General features: G+C 40.5%; 1 protein-coding gene across 2 annotated transcripts in view; it reads left to right on the top strand.

The window, feature by feature from the left end:
- The window catches only part of ptprg.S (protein tyrosine phosphatase, receptor type G S homeolog), a 350,843-nt gene that overhangs the window by 173,408 nt on the left and 152,976 nt on the right, over window positions 1-24,459 (top strand). For both annotated transcript variants that reach the window (XM_041561822.1, XM_041561823.1), the window contains exon 5: window positions 20,698-20,793. In XM_041561822.1, the coding sequence (XP_041417756.1) occupies window positions 20,698-20,793 (96 nt within the window). The remainder of the gene's footprint in view (window positions 1-20,697; window positions 20,794-24,459) is intronic.

Below are 24,459 nucleotides of genomic sequence, written 5' to 3'. Positions count from 1 at the left end.
TACATCCTTCGTAATAGAAAGGGTTTTTATCCAAGTATAGCTTTATGTTTTCGAAATGGATTTTTTTTGGAATTTCCTTTTTAAAGGGTAACTTTCGCCTACCTTCTGTCATATGTCCCCTTTCAGTAGCTTAATCAGTGTGTTCCTTCCGTACAAATATTACTCCTTGCTTGACTTCCATTTTATCAGGGTTTCTAACCCCTCTTTGGACAGTCCCTAATTAAATCAGGGACTACTTTTTGCAAAGTGAAATTCTGTTTCAAATTAATTAGCTGTTGACTGAGGAAATGTCATTGTTGATCATGGAAAAGCTAGATTGCAAGAAAACCCTATCATGGGGCTCAACCGTTGGTCAAGAATTGCTGCATTAGACGTGTTCTGTAGTTGGTTGTTGGTGGAAGAAGTTGACATTCAAGTTGGTGGAAGAAGTGGTCAGTGACATCACTGTGTCAACAACTTGTATCCAGGTATGGGAATTTGTGGATATTTGAGTGAGATGAAGGCATCACCTACTGCTTGTATGCTGCATCCAGAAGAGCACTGGAATGATATCTCCAAATAAGATCTGTTATTTAAAAAAGAGACAGACATCCTTGTCTATCCACTTGTAGTCCAGTGTAGTAGCCATAGGACAGGGGGTTCAAACAATGGATGTATACAGAGATATCGGTCATAGATAGGGTCATAGATAGTGATAGATTCCTGTCCTAAATATGGTACATTTAGCAGATGAATGTGTGCAGGTCAGGTCACCTCTCAGTTAAACACTTGAACACCTCCTGTTTGTACAACCCTGAATATTACCCCTGAAGTTTCCACCATCAAGAATCACAACTTATGGCTATGCATACCAGGCTACAGTAGTGAACAGGGCAATAAGGTTACTGCTCTACCTATAGATATGCCATCATATTTGTTGATGTAGCCCAAGGAACCTTAAAGTAATATTTCTGGCTAAACCTTGACAGACATCTGTTAGTGCTCATGCTGTCTCTCCTAGGTAGATACCTATCCCAAAGATATATCACAGACTATTCCTAGATAGATACCTATCCCACTTTAAAATTACTGTTGTATCCATTTATCCGTTTTACTTACCCTTCGGTGCAGATTCAGGCATCGGAGTTCATCTTCTTCTCTTCGGTAATCTTTGGAATGAGACAGAGGATGCGGCGCATGCGCAGTTGAAGCAGTTTTCTGAAACTCACAAAAATTGCTGAAGCGCTGGTCTTATTCCAAAGATTACCGAAGCGGCTGAAGATGGCGCCCGTGAACTCTGACTGAATCTGCACCGAGGGGTAAGTTAAACGTTAGGGGCATATGCCGGGTTAACACTTAGTCTGGGGAGAAGAGGGAGGGGGGTCTATGTAGGGTATTGGGGTAGGGTTTTTTAAGTTTAGGGTTGAATTCTACTTTAAGACTACCATGACCCCTCAGGTAGAAGATCAGGTATGACTGGTCAGGTTAGGAGTAAACAGTCAGGTATTACCCTGCATATGGAATCCATCTTTACATCTTGCAGGCCAATTGCTTAGAAACCATAAAGCTTTACTTTCTGGGCTGGAGAAAAATTCGGTAGTTGCTACCAAAAGTCCTTGAAACGTTTAGTTTGTTATCAAATACTGCATTTATTTATGTAGGCATTCCTTTAAATACCAGTATTTGTCGACTTTTAAGCCTGTAAGTGATATATTCCTTCCTCCTCTGAACTGACAAGCTCATACCTAGTTCCATGTCATTGGTCCTGTTCTTAAATTTAAATTTTTTATTTTTTATTGAGGTTCAACAGAAAATAGAAATCCAGCATAGCATGCAATCACAATAACAAAGAATATATTGTACATTATCCTTCGTATTGAAACATTTTAAACGTTCAGATAGTTTCAAAAACATAACATTTGCATTTTAGTTTGCTGTCATTCATGATAAAGTTGCATGGAAATTAAAAAAGAAGTGTTACTGTAAAATTCTAGCAAGATTGACTTCAAATTTCCATTCTTAATTTCGTGTTTTACAGGGTATGCATCAGCTGGATTGAAAAAAGAGAAGGGGAATAGGAAGAGAGAAGGGAAGAGGGGGAAGGGGTTCCAGGCCCAGAGCCAGAGAGTTCAGATAATCTAAGAAAAGGAAGGAAAATGAATATATAAAAGCTCTTATTAGCTCAGATAAATTATGCCAAATATATGCATATTCTAACTAAGAACAGCATTAAAAGCAATAAAATTGAGGAGGATTATCCAGTGCAGTCAGACATGGTTTGGCAGGGTCAGACCGCTCACTAACAGTGTTTAAGTTCATCCATATAATTGCACCATGGAAGCCAAGTTGCCCAGTGTTTCTGTATGGAGGTTTGAGATTCTGCATGAAGTTCTTCAAATTTACGGATTTCTTCCATCTCTACAATCCATTCATGTATAGTCGGAACAATTGCAGATTTCCACTTTTGGGGAATCAACATTTTGGCAGTGTTTAGGGCATATTGCGTCAGGGAATTTTTGTAATTGTGTACCGAGACCATATTATGATGAAGCAAGACAGTTGCAGGTGAATCGTCAATGTCCATCTGAAGTTTATCTTTGCAGATCACAAGGACTTCAGACCAAAATTTCCGTATATTGGGGCAATCCCAGAGAATGTGTAATAAGGTGCCACGATTATTGCCACACCGCCAGCATGTATCCGACGTACCTTGGAACATCTTGCTGAGTTTGGTGGGTGTATTATACCATCTTGTCAATATTTTGTAATTGTTTTCCAAAATTCGACAGCTTCCAAGTCCGGTACAGGATTTAAGGATGATATCTTCCTGTTCACGGTCTGAGAAGACAATGTGAAGAGCCTCGCCCCACTTATTGAGGTGTGGTTGAGGGGGCAACTGTGTGTCTGGATATGTTATGAGTAGACGGTAGATAATAGAGATACCGCTTTTAGGTGCCAGGTGTTCCGCGCCCTAATGTGATAAATACAGTAATTAGTGCACCAAGACGTGTGCAGTGAACTGCTGTGAACTTCCATGGTTTCAGTTCTGTGGCTCCCTGCATTTTGCTTTGTACGTACAGGGCCCAGTCGTGGATAAGGAACGGAGGGAAGAACAAACAGATTGTTTCCAGGCAGATATATTTGGTATTCAGAGCGTAAATGTGGATGTGGAACAGATTGACTTTTTCACCCTGGTAAAATGTTGGTTCAATAAAATGGTTCTCCCTTCTTCCCTTAGTATTGGTTTTTATTCTAAATGGGCCATAAAGGCAATTGGAGCAGAACATACGTACTGAGAGAGTCCCGGGTGTTTCAATACCTTTTGGATAGAGTATTACCTGGGAATAGATGCTTCTTAATTCTATAACATCCTACGGCCCATCTGTATTATATGGCTTTTCCTCTCCCTCCACCTGTCAAGGAGTTAAAGGCAAAATAATATATTTTTTAAATCAATTTTAGTTATTTCTATGACTGGAAGATAGCTCATAGTACAAGTTGATCCGGGGACTAGTCCCATTGCCATTTTGGAGTCAGGAAGGAATTTTTTCCCCCTCTGAGGCAAATTGGAGAGGCTTCAGATGGGGTTTTTTGCCTTGCTCAGGATCAACTGACAGTTAGGCAGGTTATATATAGACTTAAAAGGTTAAACTTGATGGACATGTGTCTGTTTTGCAACCTAACTTATTATGTTACTATTAGTGATGGACTAATAAATTCACCAGGCATGGATTTGCGTTGAAATTCTGCGTTTCATCACCGGCTAATGTTTTCGCGAAACTGCAGCAAAAATTCACTGGCCAAAAATCCGCCACATCTACAAAAAAAATTGTTGCGTATCAAAAATTGCTGTGCGTATAAAAATTTAAAAAAAGTCAAAATTATTTGGACGCCCATTGACTTAAATGCATTTGCATCAAAATTGTCGCACGTCAAAATAATTTTGACGCCCATTGACTTCAATGCTTTTTGTAAACTTTTTGTCATTTCACAGATTTGCCGATCACTAGTTACTATGTTACTATGACTTTGCAGTTAAAGTGATTTTGACGTGACGTGTTGAGCGCTAAAGATCCACATGTTGTGCCAGACATGGAAGTGCTTTGGCTTGTGAGTTTTTGACAAAAAATAAAGTAGCCGCCACTGATACACCAAAGCCCAAAATGTACCCACCCTCCCAGTTCTTCTACCTCTAGTTTTATCACTCAGAGGCCAAGTAGAATAAAATCTTTGTCCAAATCTTTAGTTCTTACAAAACCCAATGGGTTTGCTATAATCTCCAACATCAGTATTGCATTCCCCTTTTCCATACTTTCTGTAGATGGAGAATAATGAAGAACATAAATTCTTAAATAATTATAAGTTGTCTAATGAAAAGCCTTCAACAGGTAGCCTCCCCAAACAAATATTTCAACCTCCTCCTTTGTTCAAAGGGGAGTGTTTATAGTCCTTTTCATTCCCAAATGTCTAGGAAAACCCTTTTATGATGACTTCAATGAACGCACTTTGGGTTTACTAAGAGAGCGCCAAGCACAGAGGCACATGGTAACGTATCACTATTGGCTTCTATGCTTACGGAAAATACTTCATCGCCTAGTAAACGTTAAATAAAAGAACTACTCTGCTTCATTGTGAGGTCTCTACATTAGTCCAACATCAAAGCAAGAAAATCTGCATCCACTGATTGTAAATATTTGAGGGAGTAGACGGGCAGTGATCTGTAGGACAATCTATGGAAGTTCTACAGTTGAGTAGGGATGGGCGAATTTTTTCGCCTTGTTTCGCCTCAAAAATGACGCATTGTTTTTTAAAAATTTTTAATTCAAAAAGGTAGCTGATGTGTTACTTTTCTCCTTGCTGAAAGGGCACCTGTTGGGCAAATATATTATCCCCAACCAAAGGTGTGGGCTAATAGAGCCCGCAATCCAGTTGGGGGTAACAGTAGTTTTTTTTTAAATTGCCCCCCGCCGCGCTAGGACACTGACGTTACCAGCATTTACTTAAGAGGCAGGTTGCGGCACTCACTCATTATGCGTGTGCCCCAACATGCCACTCATACCGGGAGTACCCTCCCAAAACTACCGTTAACTCCAACCAGAGTGTGGCCTCTATTAGACCTCGGAGGATAATATTTATACCAACAAGGTGCCCTTTAATCCACTGCAGTAGTTTAGTGGCAGTCATGATCGGACTGGCTCATTCGGGGCTGAGCGAACGCTAGCGAGCCGTGCCACACATCATATTTTTCTTTTAGGGCCGACCGATCTGGAGAGAGGGTCTGTGCCGGGGCCCACCAGGTTTTTTTCCCAGTAACTCTCACCGACCCAGTCCGACCCTGGTGGCAGCAGCCCTTTCTCTAAGTGGGACATGGGCCACATTTTCTTTGCCCTTTAATTTAAGAACTGTTGAGACCGTAGCTGTATTTTTTGCCTGGCAATGCCTGATATTCTTACTCCGAGAGAATTCTGAAGTGTTGCATTTTGTCCATAATTAAAAGGCCATAAAATAATATATAATTGATTTCCATTGACTGTAAAGACTGCGGCGAATAACTTGCTGTTCCACCGTCACCATATGACTTACAAACCGCATTACTGATTCATTTATTTCCTACCTATCGACTTTGCTGAAAGGAGCAAGTCACTTTGAAAAACTCCTTCATTTTTCCTATTATACCCGGTAACTCGCCTTCGGTTTTTCGAGTGTGGCGAGAGATTGCTGCAATTTGATTTATATAAATGAAGTGACTTGGAGACGGTGTCCAGGTATTCTGTCCGAGTCTAAGGGAAGCCGGGTTGGATCAGACATCTACAAGCAGTAAGTATATAGCTGCAGGTTATACAATAGATTGTTCTGTCTGCTTTGAACACAGTCTATTGATTTTGGGAGTAAATTGCAGCCTATCAGCTTGAGTAGAACCAGTCATGGGCTTTGGGCTGTCATGTGTGTTTAACTGCTTACACGCCTCATCAAGTTCAAAACACCTTTTAATAGACTGGCTGTGAATGCCATTGAAGGGAACACAGACTCTTTATTGAAGTTGAGTTTACTAGTACAGGTATGGGAGCCTTTGTCCAGAAAGCTCCAAATTACAGAAAGGCCGTCTCCCATAGACTCCATTATAATCAAATAATCCACATTTTTCTGTGTAATAATAAAACAGTACCTTGTATTTGATCCCAACTAAGATATAATTAATCCTTATTGGAAGCAAAACCAGCCTATTGGGTTTATTTAATGTTTATGCAATTTTTTAGTAGACTTAAGGTACGAAGATCCAAATTATGGAAAGATCCATTATCCGGAAAACTCCAGGTCCCAAACATTCTGGATAACCGGTCCCATACCTGTACACTATCAAAGTTCGAATTAAAACTCTTATCGCAATTTGAGGGTTTTTTTTTACACTTGGGAGCACATTTACTTAGTTCGAGTGAAGGAATAGAGTAAAAAAAAATTTGAATGATTTTTTTGACTACTTCGAACTTCGAATCGAACGATTCAAACTAAAAATCGTTCGACTATTCAACCATTCGATAGTCAAAGTACTTTCTCTTTAAAAAAAACGTCGACCCCCTACTTCGCCACCTAAAACCTACCGAACCTCAATGTTAGCCTATGGGGAAGGTCCCCATAGGTTTTCTACGCTTTTTTTGGTCGTAGAAAAATCGTTCGATCGATGGTTTAAAATCCTTCGATCGATGGTTTAAAATCCTTCAAATCGTTCGTTTCAAAGGATTTAATCGTTTGATCGAACTAATTGTGGTAAATCCTTCGACTTCAATATTCGAAGTCGAAGGATTTACCTTCGGCAGTAGAATAAGGGTAAATTAACCCTCGATATTCGGCCCTATGTAAACCTGCCCCTAAAACTCACAAAGTCGAATTAGTAGAATTTCAAAAACTCAAACAGAAGAGATTTATTTCCAAGTTCATGTTAAAGTGAAGAGGGGTTATCCTTGGCAAAATGTAAGCTAGTTTGAGATCTCTGCATTCAATTTTTTTCCACACATTTCTGTTTGATCAAGTTTTTTTTTTTTTAATATTCATGCATTTTGAGCTTAAATTAGCACATTGACTTCTAAAAATTCAAGTTGTTAAAAAATAAGCCTCTATGAATGACACCCTTATTATGGGACAGATTTCTCAAAATCCTACAGAATTCACTTAGATCAATTCCGTAAAACTTTGAATGTAATTGGTCAATCAATCTGACAAAAAAAAAAACTATACTACTATCGTCCAAATTTCTTTTAAAAGGATTCCATTGGTATTGACCAAATCCTGGAAACATGGCTGCTCTTTTGGTAAATCCAGTATAAATAATCTTTTCACTGTGTTCTGAAAAGAGATTTGTTTTACTGATCACTATAGCTCGATCAGAATAGATTATTAATCAATTTGCTGCAGGGATGCACAGAATCCAGAATTTGGTTCGAGTTCCAGCCGGGATTCGGCCCTTTTCAGCAGGATTCGGATTTGGCCGAACCAAATCTTAATTTGCATATGCAGATTAGGGGCAAGAAGAGAAATCACGTGACCTTTCACTACAAAACAAGGAAGTAAAATCCACCCCCACACTTTTTCATTCCCTGCCCCTAATTTGCATATGTAAATTAGGATTATGTATTTGGACGAATCTTTCACGCAGGATTCGGCTGCAGGAGTCGGTGCATCCCTAACGAAAATATTTCTTCTCTGTATATTCAATATGGATGGCAGTTGCCATATTGCATGTCTCTGCTCATTATTCCAGAGAAAATATTGGAAAGTCCATGTTTGTCCCTAAAGTTGTAACTGAAATGGGCTACAATAAATAACGTTGATTTTGGGGGTTTTTTCTGGCAACTTTGTCCTTTCAATTGGCTTCAATTAACAAGTCTGTTTCCCAAAAACCTTTCATCGGCTTTGAATTGGTGGTATGACACTCATCGTTTACATTTCTTTTTCGTAAACTCTTAATTGCCTCTTAACCGATTTATTAGCATGGGGAAATGGAAGACCTAATGGCATGATAGAATCCATTAGTGTTGGATTCAGCTAATGTCACTTAATGTCCCTACTAGAGGAATGAGCACTTTGGTTCCTTGTCCCTCACAAAGGCTATTGTCCACTCAAAGAGCACCGCACTGCAATCAGATACATGATTTGGACACGTCATACTGTAGGTGAATGTTCCACATGTCTTGTAAAAATGTGCTTGCAGCCTAACACATCTGCAATATAAATAAGGTGGGTGCGTGTTTGTTTCTCTTACTGTTCCTTTTGGAGTTGGCAGTTGGTTCTGCAAATATTTAGACGGTGAATATTGAGATGCTCTTATTCGTCTCTGGAGAATGTTAAGACCTCTCTTGCTGCATAGATATCCAGATATTTCTTATGATATTTTAATATATTCACTCCCTTGACAGATAATTGACCCACGGAATGTAATAAGTTGGGTGCCATTGAGCCTAAAAGTTTTAATGTAATCAACTAAGTCAATGCAGTGTCGGACTTGGAGGCCATGGGCCTAGTATAAATAATGGATATATCCATGAAAACATATGATTTACATTTTTGGTGTTGCTTTGCTTGGAAGGTATTCCTCCTTCCTGCTTTATATGATGATATATATGTCTCCAAAAAGGAACTAACGATGCTTTTCATCTAAATAAGACAGATTTGTTGATTGTTGGATAAGACTGTGGTTAGGGGCCACCGGGTAAAAAACCCAGTGGGCCCGACCTAGTGTATCCACCTGTCCGGATTTCACCTGCATAGCCCGCTATTTGGGCTGTCCGGGTGAAACCTTCCTGTCCGGATTTCCAAATTAGGAAATCGGGACAGGAAGTTGAAAATAATGACATGTCGATCCACCAATCGCTGATCACCACATCACCAATCCTGCCCCAAATTTCACTGGTCCTGCCCTCATCCTGCCTCTTTTTCCGGCCCCAGGAAAGGTGGCAGCCGTAGCCCCACCAACCCAGATTTTCTCCTCTCCTGAAATCTTGTGTAATGCCCCTCCCCCCCAACTTTGGCCACAATAAGCAGAAATAAGGTAAGCGTCGGTGGGGATGGAGGAGGGATGTGACTGGAGTGGTGAGTTGGGGGAGGCGCTTGCAGCTTGGGTGGGAGGCCTGGTACCCAAGGGGTGTGGAAACCCCTTTATTGGCAGCCCCAGTGGGCTTCAGACCCCCCCCCCCCCAGTCCAACACTGTGTTGACTTCTCCAATACATTAAAACTTTTAGGCTCAATGAAACAAATAGTTCTCTTCCCCTAATCAAGTCGTGAATTATTCTAAATGTCATAGCCTGTAGCCATCTGGGGTCTCTCATCTTCCATAAAAGCCTTCATTTGCTCATCTATCACATTATTAAATGACTCTTAGACGCACTTTTCCATAAATGCCATATGATAAGGGCATGTCGAAGAATAGGAGTTAATTTGAAAATGATAAACTGAGATTATCCACGTTGCAACCGAGCCGGCACGACCATTCCTGACGCTGCTGTAAATATCTTATTTTACAATGTTCCAAAGCAACCATAAGGGATTTTAAATACATAAAGTTTACAAGAACACACCATATCTCTAAATGGCTTTTACATATATAAAATTGAGATTGATGGCTCATTTATTTTAGATTGTTCATAAAAGTGTTCCTTGCCAAACTGGAAGATCTATTATCTCACGAAACCGCAGTCTGTAAGTTAAAAAGTGAATTAGTGTCTTCTGGAATCAGCAAATCAAAATTATGTCATTTCCAAATTCCGATGTCAGAAATTGGAAGATTTATGGCTCTGCCACTGTTATTGTTTCTGTTGATAGAAAGGAATTTATATCCCTCCTGTGTTCCCTTGTGGTGTTCATGTGAAAGTGGGGGCACTGTGACTGCTTACAACTTATAGTATTGAAAAGAGTAGAACTTGATCAGCAATGGAGTAGAACAAGGGGGGTGGCAAGTCCTGGAAACTTATCTAGGCTCCTCGCAAAAAAATTATTGTGCATGATCAATGGTGGGTATAGTTATAGAGTTAATTATGGCCCTTATTTAAGGAAGGAAGGAGCAAATGTTGTGCTGCTGGTTATAGTGCATTTCTCTCTAAAAATCTGATCAAATGGCTCGTTCTACACATTGTTCAGAAGAAGAAGAACAGCCAACTTTGATTCAAACGTTGATTGGAGAAGGGAAACATATAAATAAGTGCAGAAAATGATAGGCTGCTCAGCTTAAATGATCTCAACTCAAATGCTTTAAAATGGCACCAAAACCTGAAAGACTTGGAGAAAAATTAAAATCCACCATTGGAATTTATAGAAAAATGGCCAAATTGGCAAAGACTCAGACAATGATCAGCTTCAGGAAGATGAAAGAAGGAGTAAAGTTACCTGTGATACTGTTACAATTAGAAGTGAAGCCAAGAAGCCCCCGGCAAAGCCCCATTGTTGAAAAAAAGACGTGCTGAAGAGCTTACAGTTTGCCAAAGAACACATTGACTGGCTTAAAGAGAAATGGCACAACATTTTGTGGACTGATGAAAGCAAGATTTTTTTTTGGTTCTTGGCGTAGACAGTTTGTTAGGCGCCCCCCATATGTGCGGGTGTATTGCATAGCTGCAGGACCCTTGGGTCTGGGGGTTGCTGTTCCAGATTCAGGAGCCCTCCCCTTTGTGACATCAGTGACATGCCCCTCCCCCTCAGAAGTTCGGTTCAGGTCATAAATTTTGTATACACACACACACACACATCACTACAGCTAAGCATCCTTACTTATAAGTGATTCGTGGGTTGACCTGAGACCTGCAGTAACTCACACGTTTGGGTTGAAATTTGCCCAACCATTGCAGGTTAGGGTTGGGTGTGAGGCAACCATTGCAGTTAAGGGTTCCTCATAATATGAGTAAGTGGTTTGGTCCACAAAATGCGTCAAGCGTGTCAAGTTTGTGCACTCCATGATTTTAAACTATGTTTGAATAATAAATGAGTGTTTTAAGCCCTGCAAGTGCTCCGTGTCTTTGAAGATTTTCACTTGGATTCTACGCTACGAGAAGCGGCTTCACGTTGCAGCACAGCGTAACAGCATTTGGAACAGTGAGTGCTCCCTTTCTTTTGGTTCTGTCTAGGGTTGGGTGTGAGTCAAGCATTGCAGGTTAGGGTTGGGTGTGAGTCAACCATTGTGGTTAAGGTTGAGTGTGAGTCATCCACTGTGGGTTAGGGTTGAGTGTGAGTCAAACATTGCCGGTTAGGATAGGGTGTAAATCAACCATTGCAGTTAAGGGTTGGGTGTGAGTCAACCATTGCGGGTTAGGTTGTGTGTGAGTCAACCTGAAGAGGTACAGTCCTCTACTGCTCCCCAAGATTCCCTGTCTTGGAACCAGGGGGGGCACATAGTAGAGAAAAGAGTGAGATACTGCAGGCACAGGTCGTACAGTGGCAACATTTTGCGGGTTGTTTTTCGGTTTAGGTTGGGGTGCAGGTTGAGTTTTTCCTGATCCGCACATCACTATTACTCATGCAATTGGATGCAACTCTGCTAAGCTTCAGATCTTAGCACCTGGGTACAATTAGGCAGAATAAATTGGGTGCTAAGTGCATTCTGTACTCTGCATTTCAAATGCACATCAAATACACTTTGGGAAAACATCTTCGTGTGTTTGCTCTTTTATATTGTTAGAGTATGAGCTCTTGAGCCCAAGAAAGAGAAGCGTGCTGTCCAACAACTGCCACAATTTACTTTTGTACAAATCTTCATGTGGCTCATAATGAACTCTACATTCGCATATTTTATATCCCTCAGCCCCCCCATATGGGTTTATGGAGTGTCCCCTAATTGGTTTGTCATTCAGCGGAACCTCTCGTTCCATAGAGGGAAAACAACTATGAAAGAGGCCTGACACAAGGTTCGTGCTGAACCTGAGCGCAAAGCCAAACATCTGTTTATTTATAAAACCTTTTCGCCCCCGACCTTGGCGAGCCCTCACATTTCCATTTGCAGTTGGCAGCTCCCTTACGTGAAATCCTCATTTTACGCCAATTTTTCAGCCACGCGCCCACATGCTCTGTGTGTTACAAATGAGTCAATCAGGATCGTCCTGGGAAGGGTGGGGGATAGCCGGGAAAGATAAAACCTCTTGGACGGATTTGGAAGCTCATGTTTTAGTCTTATAAGTGATATAGAAATCTCTGTTCAGTCCGTGTAAATTTATTTTTATTTATGTTTGAGGAAGAATCCATTCCAATACCAGACTAACGTTTATTTGATATAATAAATCCTCCACTAAAGCGTTTCCAGTGTCCTTTATCGAAGCGCATAAACCCTGGTATCGTAAGTGGCTTCCCGTAATAGTTGTCTGTCTCTTTAATTGTTACAAGTTGAGTAAAATATTGCCTGTACACTTAGAGGTAAAAATCCATTAATGAGGCTGATCTATGGCCCCTGTTCCCTGTGTTTATTTTCAATACTGTTTATTAGAAGTCACTTCTTGCCCTTCAAGTGCATCAATATTTAAAAGGGGAAAAAATGCCTAATTTATCACTCAGCTTTATCTTTTATTGAGTTTCTTCTAAATAGACTGGGAAAGATGTGGCTCTAGCTGTTCCTTTGTACTGTGTGTTCTGTATTCTTGCCTTTACTGAGGTAAACAATATGGCACCTCCTCCTCCCATATGTATAAATACAAATATACAGAGAAGGAATGTTCTGGGCACACAATAAGCTATACCCTCACACTGTACTGTCTAAGGGAATCAATATGGCACCTCCCTCCTCCCATATGTATAAATACAAATATACAGAGAAGGAATGTTCTGGACACACAATAATCTATATCCTCATACTGTACTGTCTAAGGGAATTAATATGGCACCTTCCTCCTCCCATATGTATAAATACAAATATACAGAGAAGGAATGTTCTGGGCACACAATAAGCTATACCCTCATACTGTACTGTCTAAGGGAATCAATATGACACCTCCCTCCTCCCATATGTATAAATACAAATATACAGAGAAGGAATGTTCTGGGCACACAATAAGCTATACCCTCATACTGTACTGTCTAAGGGAATCAATATGGCACCTCCCTCCTCCCATATGTATAAATACAAATATACAGAGAAGGAATGTTCTGGGCAGACAATAAGCTATACCCTCATACTGTACTGTCTTAGGGAATCAATATGGCACCTCCTCCCAAATGTATAAATACAAATATACAGAGAAGGAATGCTCTGGGCACACAATGAGCTATACCCTCATACTGTGTTCTGTGCACACAATAAGCTATACCCTCATACTGTACTGTCTAGGGGAATCAATATGGCACCTCCTCCCATATGTATAAATACAAATATACAGAGAAGGAATGTTCTGGGCAGACAATAAGCTATACCCTCATACTTTACTGTCTTAGGGAATCAATATGGCACCTCCTCCCATATGTATAAATACAAATATACAGAGAAGGAATGCTCTGGGCACACAATAAGCTATACCCTCATACTGTACTGTCGCTTTTTTTAAATACATTTATTTTTAAAGAACTACACTGCATTTATCCTTTGAAACCTTCAGCAATCTTTAGGACTTTTACTGACATAGTGTGGGTGCTGTCCTTGACCCACGTGTTAGCCTCTCATTTTTATAATAGATTGCTTTATACTTTCTGTTGTTTATTCATTGGTAAGTGAAGGCTGTAGGGTTTTTACATGTTAAAAGCAGTTTGAAGGGTGAATTTATTTTCTCAGTAAACATGTCCCTTTCATGTTTTAATCTAATTTGTTTCTTTTGAATATTAGCGGCTAATTAAAATATCCCCTTGTGCCAAACCTGTTTGTTTCTTGGTGTTTCTCAGTTCTCTCTGCTTCTGGCTCTGTGTTCTCCTCTCCGGAGAAGGACATCGGACTTGTACCTATGTGCCTAGGATTGGAGCAGATCTCCTCATGTTTTATTCAGCACATGAAACTTTCTTTTTACTTGTTGTATCATTTTTATTTTTTTTCAACAAAAATCTATTTTTAAATGCATAATCTGGAAAAAAATGCTTAAATTGTTGTTTTTATAGCAACTGTCCACTGTTCTTTTGGAACAGCACGGGGTTCCTAAAGTCAAAGCACATTAGTTGACATTGGAGGGGATCAAAGTACAGTGCATTCCTTGCACCCCTTTATCTGTTAATCCACATGCTAATAATCACCCCATGGAACACGTCTTTCTTGAGCTGGGGTGACTCATTTAATGACTGTTGGCTGTAGAACACTACGCATTTAACATTTTGACTCAGATACCCTAAGGCCGCAGTGGGGATTTGAACCCAACAAGGTCTTCTAACTTTATCAACTAAGGTCTTCTAAGACCTTCTAACTTTACCAACTAAGGTCTTCTAAGATCTTCTAAAATTACCAACTAAAAGTCTTCTAAGATCTTCTAACTTTAACAACTAAGGTCTTCTAAGATCTTCTAACTCTACCAATTAAGGTCTTCTAAGATCTTCTAACTTTACCAACTAAGGTCTTCTATGATCTTCTAACTATACCAACTAAGGTCTTCTAAGATCTTCTATCTTTACCAACTAAGGTCTTCTAAGATCTTCTAACATTACCAACTAAAGTCTTCTAAGATCTTCTAACTTTACCAACTAAGGTCTTCTAAGATCTTCTAACTTTACCAACTAAGGGCTTCTCAGATCTTCTAACTTTACCAACTAAGGTCTTCTAATATCTTCTAACTTTATCAGCAGATTTTAAGCTTCAGGTTGATACATCCACTATGGTTGGCCTCCAGGGCATACTTTATCCTTTAGGCTGGTGCCTCCAATGCAAGTACAGCTGCAGAAAACTAGGAAGGAACCAGGCTTCATATATGTGGGATGAGAACCTGGACATGGCCTCTCTAGAGTAGTGGTAAGAAAGTCAACAAGCAGCAGGGTCAGAGTCCAGATCCCACCAGAGAAACATGCTTAGAAACCTGAGTATGTCTTACTTTAAAGGAGAAGGAAAGCTACCAAGGCACTTATTACCAATAGATTAGACACAATAGTGCAAGCTATAACACTATATTTATTCTGCAGAATGCTTTACCGTACCTGAGTAAACAGCTCTAGACATTGTCTCTGTTTGTTTAGGATAACGGCTGCCATATTAGTTTGATGTGACATCAGATTACAGCAGGGAGGGGGGAGGGAGGAGCAAACTGAGCATGCTCTAGTGTTTAGACTGTCTGTAAATGCTACCTGCTGTTTATGGTTTCAAAAACTATAACTGCCAGCAATGTGCATGGCTCACACTTAAGTTACAGGGCACCGGATAATCTATGGGGTTAATATAATTGAAGGGGCAAAGTTAGTTACAGGTCTAGAAACCAATAGCAACCAATCAGATCTTTATCTTTAATGTTAGCTGCTAATTTATATCTGTAGGTTAGTAGACCTGTGGCAAACGTTGCACCTGTAATTACAAGGACCCTTTAGAATCTACACGTAACTTGTATTGTTAAAGGGCCAGTAACGCAAAAAAAGTGAGCTATTCATTTGATGTGAACCAAATTGCCCTCAAGCCTTGCTAAATGAAAAGAAATATATGTTTTATGTTTAAATTGAAAAAAAATCATGGTTCCTAAAAATTTTTGAAAAATTGGTGCTGATTTTGAATAATAAGGGGCATATTTATCAAAGGTAGAGTAATAAGAGTTTTTTTTTTACCTTGAATAAACTCAAATGACCTCAAAACTCAAATGGTATGTTATTTAAGAAAAAACATCTAAAATTCGATAGAATGTTACTGACCCGGAAATTTGAATTGAACCCAAATGTCAGGAAGGCTATTAACTTCTTCAAATAGGTCAGCGGACCTCTGCCATTGACTTCTACATAAACTCGACTGGTTTTAGGTGGCAACCTATCGAATTCGAATTACTTCTGGGGTAGAGGAATGATAAATCTTGGATTCGAATTGGAGTTGGTGGTTTTAAACTGGAAAATTGAGAGTTTTGGCCGAAAAAACATCTTGAAAATTCTAATTTACCATTCAAACCTTAGTAAATTTGTTTGTATAGAACGGAAAAAAAAACACCAATTGATATGTAACTGCGATCGACAGGGCGATGATCCATCATGCAGCGCTTGATTTCTCCTCCCTGCCTTCTATAAGAGATAGCCAGGGAGGAGAAATCGATCACCGCATGATGGATTGTCGCCCTGTCGCCTTTTCTGAAGAGGAGCGCAATCGGAGTTTCGGTAAGTTATTTTTTTAATAAAGACTTTGCGATTTTAAAGTTCCATGGTGTCTTTTTTTCATTCTATACAAAATTGAATCTACTGGTCCTTTAAACACGTGCAGTGTATTTTGCTTTACCGATGTTACTGCCCCTTTAAAAATGAGGCAAGAAACAACATTGTGAGATGTTTTTTTTTGTTGCCTTTTATTAGCGTGCGTCAGATAAAATGACTTTCGATCTTTAAATAGAAATCTGATCAATTTGAAGCGATTTAAGGAGCCTATTACTCGCATTAAGCAAAATAATAATCGCCCCGCGAGGGCGACTGCGGATGAATTGGACGTCCTGCTCTTCTGCCGCTGGTGTGAAATGATTTCTAACGCTTGTGTTTTGCGTCGGACTGTTACAGGGCGTGTTGTCTGGGGAAATTCTATTACATTTATATTACCCTCTATCGCAAAATGATTTTCCAGACTTCATTTCATGGCAAATAACACGGCTGTTTCCCTTTGCACAAATCAATTTGCGACGTTCTATATCTTTCCACTTCTCTCCTCTCCCCTGTAATTGTGTCCATGACAAATACACTTAATATTCCCATGTTTCAACCAAAAGACTTCTCTAGAATTGGCTTTTCTTCCCCCATATCAGGAGAAGGCCCCATGGAGGAAACAGTAGCCATAAGGGTGCATGGATAATAAAGGGGAAGTATAGGGGTTGCCAGCTGTCTGGATTTCTCCTGGACAGACCGGGTTTTTGGAAGGACTGCCTGGGTGAAAAGTTGCTGTCTGGATTTCCAAATTCAGAAATCCGGACAGGACATTGAGGTGAATGACATGGCGATCAGCCAATAGCTGATCGTCGCATCATCAGTCCCACCCCTGATGTCCCCAGACCACCCGCCCACCATATCACTGGCCCACCCCCTGTGTCACTGACCCAACATCACCAGCCCGCCCCCCTGCCCGTTTTCTCAAAAAAAGGTGACAACCCTAAGTATAGACTAAGGACAAGGCCAGATGTGGCGTTTTTAAAAAAGCTCCGTTGGGCTTAAATACCCACTGAAACCACACCCGACTGCCAACATGTGTTTTTCAGCACGTAGGTTTCATTTCCCAACATGCACTTCTCATTGTTTTCGTTCCCCATAATTCCGTTGGCTTTGGAGGAAGACATTCGGAAGAATTTAAGGTAGAAAAACTATTTACATGCAAAATGGAGCCGGAATGATCGTCAATAATCAACATTAAATACGTCACCGGCCTAATACGCAGTAAAAACGTATATGTGAGAATTTGGACGCCATGTTTAAAATATGCTGAATATTTACGTAAAGTTCGGTTTCAAAAGTGCAGATCCCATAGAGTCTATTGATTTGGTTGTTTCTTGACGTATTGGCGTTTCTGCTGAAAAACGCCAATACTGGCGTCCCGTGCCGGATTTCGGCAAGCGCCCTGTGAGAATTTCCATAGAGTGTTTTCCATTCGTTTCAGGAATTAAGGGATGGAATCCAGGGATGGAATTCTAGAGATAAGGAGCAGCAAGATAGAAGGGTTTGAGAGGAGATATGGATGGTGTGAAGAGAAGGTGACTCTGAGAAGAGCGGAGAAGACCACCAGGAACGTATAGTGAGACAAGAGAATAAATGTAGTGAGGAGCAGAGGAGTGAAGGGCTTAACAGGCAGCCATGCTAAGTATTTTAGTTGGGGTTGAGCAGGTTCCCTTTTAGGAGAGAGCAAGAGGATCCTGGTAGCAGAGTTTAAGATTGATTGGAGGGGAGAGAGATGGGAGTCAGGAAGACCAGTTAGGAGGAGATTGCAGTAGTCTAAATGGGATAAGATAAGGGCATGGATTAGTGTTTTGGCTGTTGTTTGTGAAAGAAATGGGCATATTTTGACTATATTACGGAGGAAGAAACAACAGGTTTTGGCATTATTATTAATATGATTAGACTAGTGATATGCACAGCGAGAAAAACTTGACCCACACCCGACCCAGACCTGCACACCCCCGATCTACTTCCGCCTGCACCCAACTTCCACCTTCCGCTTAGAGACCCGTGTTGACCCGCTCCACTGATGACATATAAAAATAAATGCTGGCAGGTGCGCGGCTATAAAACCAGAAGTCAGAACCGGCAGTGTAAAGTCGCGGGCAGGGAGAGCAGGTAAAAGAGCTCAGCCCGCAACACAAATGGGGTAGTGAGGTCGGCCTGAACCCGCCCAACCCACGGGTAAACAAATACATCACCGCTAGTGATGAGTGATCTTTTTCCACCCATTGACATCAATTCCTTTTGCAAATTTTCTCTGTATCATGAATTTCTTTCTACAAAGAGAAAATAAACAAATTCACCCATCGCTAATTTCTTAGCCTTTTATGGGTCCCGTACAGTCTCTTAAAAAAATTCCTGGTCTGTTTGCAGAGAGTGAGAGTTGGTGCCTCTATGGGCACAACATTAACCCCAACGTGTAGCATCTGCTATAAATGTTCATGAAAGAGCCGGCGAGTGAGGATGTAGATGCGATTACACCTGTTATGTACATTTTCATATCCAGGGACTGTCGGTGGTTATTATTATTTGTATGCCGGTGTTGTTGAGACAGGTCCACCAAGCGTAAAAGGAATTTGTCGTGGAGATGTCGGCTGAAATGTTGGCTTTGCTGTAAAGAGCTGTCTGGGCTGCCGCTTGCTCATTGATTTTATAGTAAAGGGAACAGGGACAAATCCTAGAGGCCCTGGATGGAAAAGGAAAAAAAATTGGCACAAGCAGGGGGTTGAGTGCTATTACAATTAAACTAAAAGCAGTGGTGGCCAGGACCAAGCTACACTCCTTATCTATGTTTCCTTTCAGTGACACATAGGGACATTTTGAACCTCTCTGTTTTCACAACGGAGCTCATAGTGAACTGTGTTCCATAAAGACTTCCTGCCACTCCACAAATGCCTTTAATTATTTCCCCTTTTTATTTACTACCGTTTGCAGTTTTTCCTTGGTTCTATAAAGGTTTGGGATTTATTTTTTTGAGTTCACGATGAGTGTCCAGGGTCGGACTGGGCCGACGGGACACCGGGAAAAAACCCGGTGGGCTCTGGACCTCGTGTGCCCCTGCTGGCACAGACTCACTCCCGGTTGGCTGGCCACTAAAGCGTGATGAACGCAGAGTTCGGGTCTGTAATTTGGAAGTGACTGCCAGGGGGCCCCAATGCTGCAGTCCAACCCTGGAAATGACAAATGTAAAGTTTCTGAGAAGGGTATTGGGCCATGGAGCAGCCATATTATTTCTCTTTTTTTTTGGTCTTTCACGTATTGCATTTCTAACATTGCTCACATTGCTTGTGCTTACAGCTCTCTGTTTCCAGCGCTCTGTGATGCTGACAGCCCAACTGCAATGCTGACAGTTGTTTCAAATGTGACTTGTAATTTATTGTCAATTACTTTCTATTGTAAGATGAAGAAATTCAAAATGCCGCTTTGGGCTCTTTCCACCAGGCTTTCAGTTTGGCTCAAATAACCAAATAAACACAGGACCTTTTTATTTAGGAAAACGCTTACATTTTTATTCTATTATCTAAAAAGACATTTTATATACAGGGATGGGACCTGGTATACAGAATATTTGGAACGAGGGGCGTAACTATAGAGGAAGCAGACCCTGCGGCTGCAGGGGGGCCCAGGAGGTATAGGGGCCCCATGAGGCCCTAATTCATATACAATTTCAATAAATATTGGAGAAACAAGTCAACCTCTTGAAAAATAATTTGCTGTGGGGCCCAGTAATATCTAGTTACGCCACTGTATTGGAACCTGGGGTTTTTTGGATAACGGAGCTTTTCATAATTTGGATCTTTATATGTTAAGTCTACTAGAAAATCATATAAACATTAAATAAACTATAAATAGGCTGGTTTTGCCTCCAATAAGGATTAATTATATCTTAGTTGGGATCAAGTACAAGTGACTGTTTTATTATTACAAAGAAAAAGGAAATCATTTTTAAATATTTAGATTACTTGGATAAATCGGAGTCTATAGGAGACAGCCTCTCCGTAATTTAGAGTTTTCTGGAAAACGGGTTTCCAGTATCTAAGGCTGTAAGGGAAGCAAAATGGTATATGGTATGTAGTACAGGTATGGGATCTGTTATCTGGAAATCTATAACCAGGTTCGGACTGGGCCAGCGGGGCACTGGGAAAAAATGTGGTGGGCCCAGAACTGCTCCCACCTCCCTGATCTCTCTCCAACCGCAGAGAGTTGCGAGTGGCTGTTCAGGGGGCCCTGATGTTGGCTGAGATGAGTCTGATGTGCTGAAGTTGTTGGGGTGGGATAGAGAGGGACCACCTTCTGTAGGTGCTGTGTTTAAAGCAACCGCGTTTGGATCTCATCGCTGCCACAGAATAAAAGCAAATACAGGTATAGAATTCTTTATTCAGAAAGCTCAGAATTATGGCTATGTCCCATAAAGCACTGAGCTCAGCAAAACAACTGAAATCCTGTTCTGATTGGTTCCTCCACAGATGCAGCTTTACTTCTACAACCCTGATGACTTCGACAGTTTCGGAACAGCGATTGCGGAGAAAAGGATGATCGCCACAATGTCGGTTTTCTTTCAGGTAAGTTTCACGTATTTATTTTATATAAAATAATCAGGCAGCCACTCTGTAAGGGTTCTCGTCCTGGTGTCACCGCATAAGTGAAGGGGAAACCCTTAAATCCAAGGAGACTGTCATGCAAAGGGTTTGTTATAGGTCCCACATGTACATGTATGTAACCCTAATTTGGTTACTGTCTCTTTTAATCGCAATTAACTCTTTCAACCCAGGGGCCCTGAGTCTCTTTTGCGTATGAAAAGTACTGGGAACTGGGATTTACAGCGCTGTGCCTCCACCTAGGGAACACTGAGGAGCACACCTCATGGGGGTTCGAGTAGGCAAAAAAAAACCACACAGTTTGCAAATGAAATATATATATATATCTAATACACAATACACTCCTGCACTGGGGACATGTGGGACCTACCTAACTCACTATTAGTACCTGACTGTTTCTCCAACAAAGTCCTTTTTATTATCAAAGTCCCAATCCTCTGGAAGGGGTTAATAACCACACAGTTCAGATCAAATAGAATGTCCATTCCACAGAGCTCTTATACCCCAGGTAGCGCTACTTTTTCCAAAAGCACCTCTACCTTTGGAACTTAGCAGCTGCTCCCACGCAGCAGGTAAATGCACAAGACCTGTCCTCAAATTAGGGCCCCACGATTGTATCCGTGCCAGTATGCTCCCTTGGGTGGCTCACTCACCGGGGTGCTCTCAGAGGCAGTCACACTGGAGATTACAGGCAGCTCTGTTCTTTCCTTCTATTGTGTACTCATGGGCTTCTGTATCAGACTTCCTGTTTTCATCTTAAACCTCCAGGGCTAGGGCTTGAGCATGCTCAGTTTGCTTCCCGATTCCCTTCCTTGCTGTAATCTGAGCCCGGAGCTGTAAGTGAGCAGGGAGAAACTCAGGCAGGAAATTATGTCAGAACAAGCTAATATGGCAGCTGCTATCCTAAACAAACACAGAGAGCTTCTAGAGCTGATTACTCAGGTATGGTAAAGCATTCTGCAGAATAAATATAGTGTTATAGCTTGCACTGTTGTGGCTAATCTGTTGGCAATAAACTGCTTTGGTAGCTTTCCTTCTTTAATTGTCACAAAAAAACCCAAATATGCTATTTTAGCCAAAAAAAAGCTGTTAACCTGGTAAATATAATTCTTGTTAAGGGAAGCCCCCCTTTGCTAAGCAGCTCAGACAGCTTTGCCCCCCCTCCTATCGTGAAAATTTAAATTTAATATAAGCTTCCTCATACCGAAGTAAGAAACTTTCTAAATACAATCAATTAAATATTCTGCATTATTTCTGAAATAATTAAGTTTGTTTACTCAGCATCTGTTTCTCTTCATTCTGTCTTCATGCAGCAGTTGGGTGTCAGATATTCATTGACAGTTAGATCCAATATATCTTATAGGGGGGCTCCTTTCCTAGCAGATCAATTAGAGCTCACTCAAATAACTGATTCCAGTACAAACAAAATCTAACAAAATAACTGCCTTTTGCACAAATCCTGCATGTAGAGAGACATGATGTCTGGTGAGTTTAATAGAATGAGCTCTAATACATCTTCTAGGCAAAAGGAGCCCCCCTATAAGATATATTGGATCTAATTGTCAGTGAATATCTGACACCCAACTGCTGAATGAAGACAGAATGAAGAGAAACAGATGATGAGAGAGAGTTTCTTATTTCAGTAAGCTGAAGCTGAAGCTAATATTACATTTTCATTTTTGCGTTAGTTCCCCTTTAATGAAGACAGTCAGATGAGAATACAGTGAGTAAGTAAGCACTCTGTTTGGCAGCCTGTAATTAAATATTGGGGCTCCTGCCGGACCCTCTGCTCCCCCAAGTCCCCTGCACTCTGCTCTCTTGTTTGTTGGGCTTCGCCAGACGTTCTGGTACAATACTGTCTGGAGCTGGTGGATTTAAGGCGGGCGAGGGGGACCGTGCGAGAACAAGGAATATATTAGTGCAGTTAAAGATTCATTGAAAGAAAGTTTTGCATGAAATATTCACAAGACATTAAATTACATTCCCCTTGTACTTCGTTTGCTTTAACACTCGCTTTTAAGAAGCAGAAGGTAGAAAATTTGATTTTTTTTTTTTTTAAAGGGAAAAGTTCAACCTATTAAGTATTATATAGATAGTTATCCATACAGGTCTGACATAGTGCTTGTTTATTATATGCCCAGAACATTCCTTCTCTGTATATTTGTATTTATACATATGGGAGGAGGTGCCATATTGATTCCCTTAGACAGTACAGTATGAGGGTATAGCTTATTGTGTGCCCAGAACATTCCTTCTCTGTATATTTGTATTTATACATATGGGAGGAGGAGGTGCCATATTGATTCCCTTAGACAGTACACTATGAGGGTATAGCTTATTGTGTGCCCAGAACATTCCTTCTCTGTATATTTGTATTTATACATATGGGAGGAGGTACCATATTGATTCCCTTAGACAGTACAGTATGAGGGTATAGCTTATTGTGTGCCCAGAGCATTCCTTCTCTGTATATTTGTATTTATACATATGGGAGGAGGAGGTGCCATATTGATTCCCTTAGACAGTACATTATGAGGGTATAGCTTATTGTTTGCCCAGAACATTCCTTCTCTGTATATTTGTATTTATATATATATGGGAGGAGGGAGGTGCCATATTGATTCCCTTAGACAGTACAGTATGAGGGTATAGCTTATTGTTTGCCCAGAACATTCCTTCTCTGTATATTTGTATTTATATATATATATATATGGGAGGAGGGAGGTGCCATATTGATTCCCTTAGACAGTACAGTATGAGGGTACAGCTTATTGTGTGCCCAGAACATTCCTTCTCTGTATATTTGTATTTATACATATGGGAGGGAGGTGCCATATTGATTCCCTTAGACAGTACAATATGAGGGTATAGCTTATTGTGTGCCCAGAACATTCCTTCCCTGTATATTTGTATTTATACATATGGGAGGGAGGTGCCATATTGATTCCCTTAGACAGTACAGTATGAGGGTATAGCTTATTGTGTGCCCAGAACATTCCTTCTCTGTATATTTGTATTTATACATATGGGAGGAGGAGGTGCCATATTGATTCCCTTAGACAGTACAGTATGAGGGTATAGCTTATTGTGTGCCCAGAACATTCCTTCTCTGTATATTTGTATTTATATATATATATATATGGGAGGAGGGAGGTGCCATATTGATTCCCTTAGACAGTACAGTATGAGGGTACAGCTTATTGTGTGCCCAGAACATTCCTTCTCTGTATATTTGTATTTATACATATGGGAGGGAGGTGCCATATTGATTCCCTTAGACAGTACAATATGAGGGTATAGCTTATTGTGTGCCCAGAACATTCCTTCTCTGTATATTTGTATTTATACATATGGGAGGGAGGTGCAAGCCAGTAATCTTAAACGCTTACATTATTCATTATTAAACTGAAGCAGAAGTCTGTATTTATAAATAATGTTAGTTTTCGATAAACTATAATTTACTTTTATTGGTTTTAAATTCTGTGCAATATTTTGCTAAAAACAACAGCGTTCCGTCCTGTTTGTCATATAAATATCACCACTCTGGAAAGGCTAATCAGAAATATTTATGACTGCAAATTAAAACACGACATTAACGACCCGAGTAAAATTATTTTCTGCCAGTCTCTT

This window comes from Xenopus laevis, chromosome 4S (genome assembly GCF_017654675.1).
Source record: "Xenopus laevis strain J_2021 chromosome 4S, Xenopus_laevis_v10.1, whole genome shotgun sequence".
In the NCBI taxonomy this organism is placed as follows: Eukaryota; Metazoa; Chordata; class Amphibia; order Anura; family Pipidae; genus Xenopus; species Xenopus laevis.
The sequence above is the reverse complement of the archived record's forward strand: the minus strand, read 5'-3'. Positions and strand labels throughout refer to the sequence as shown.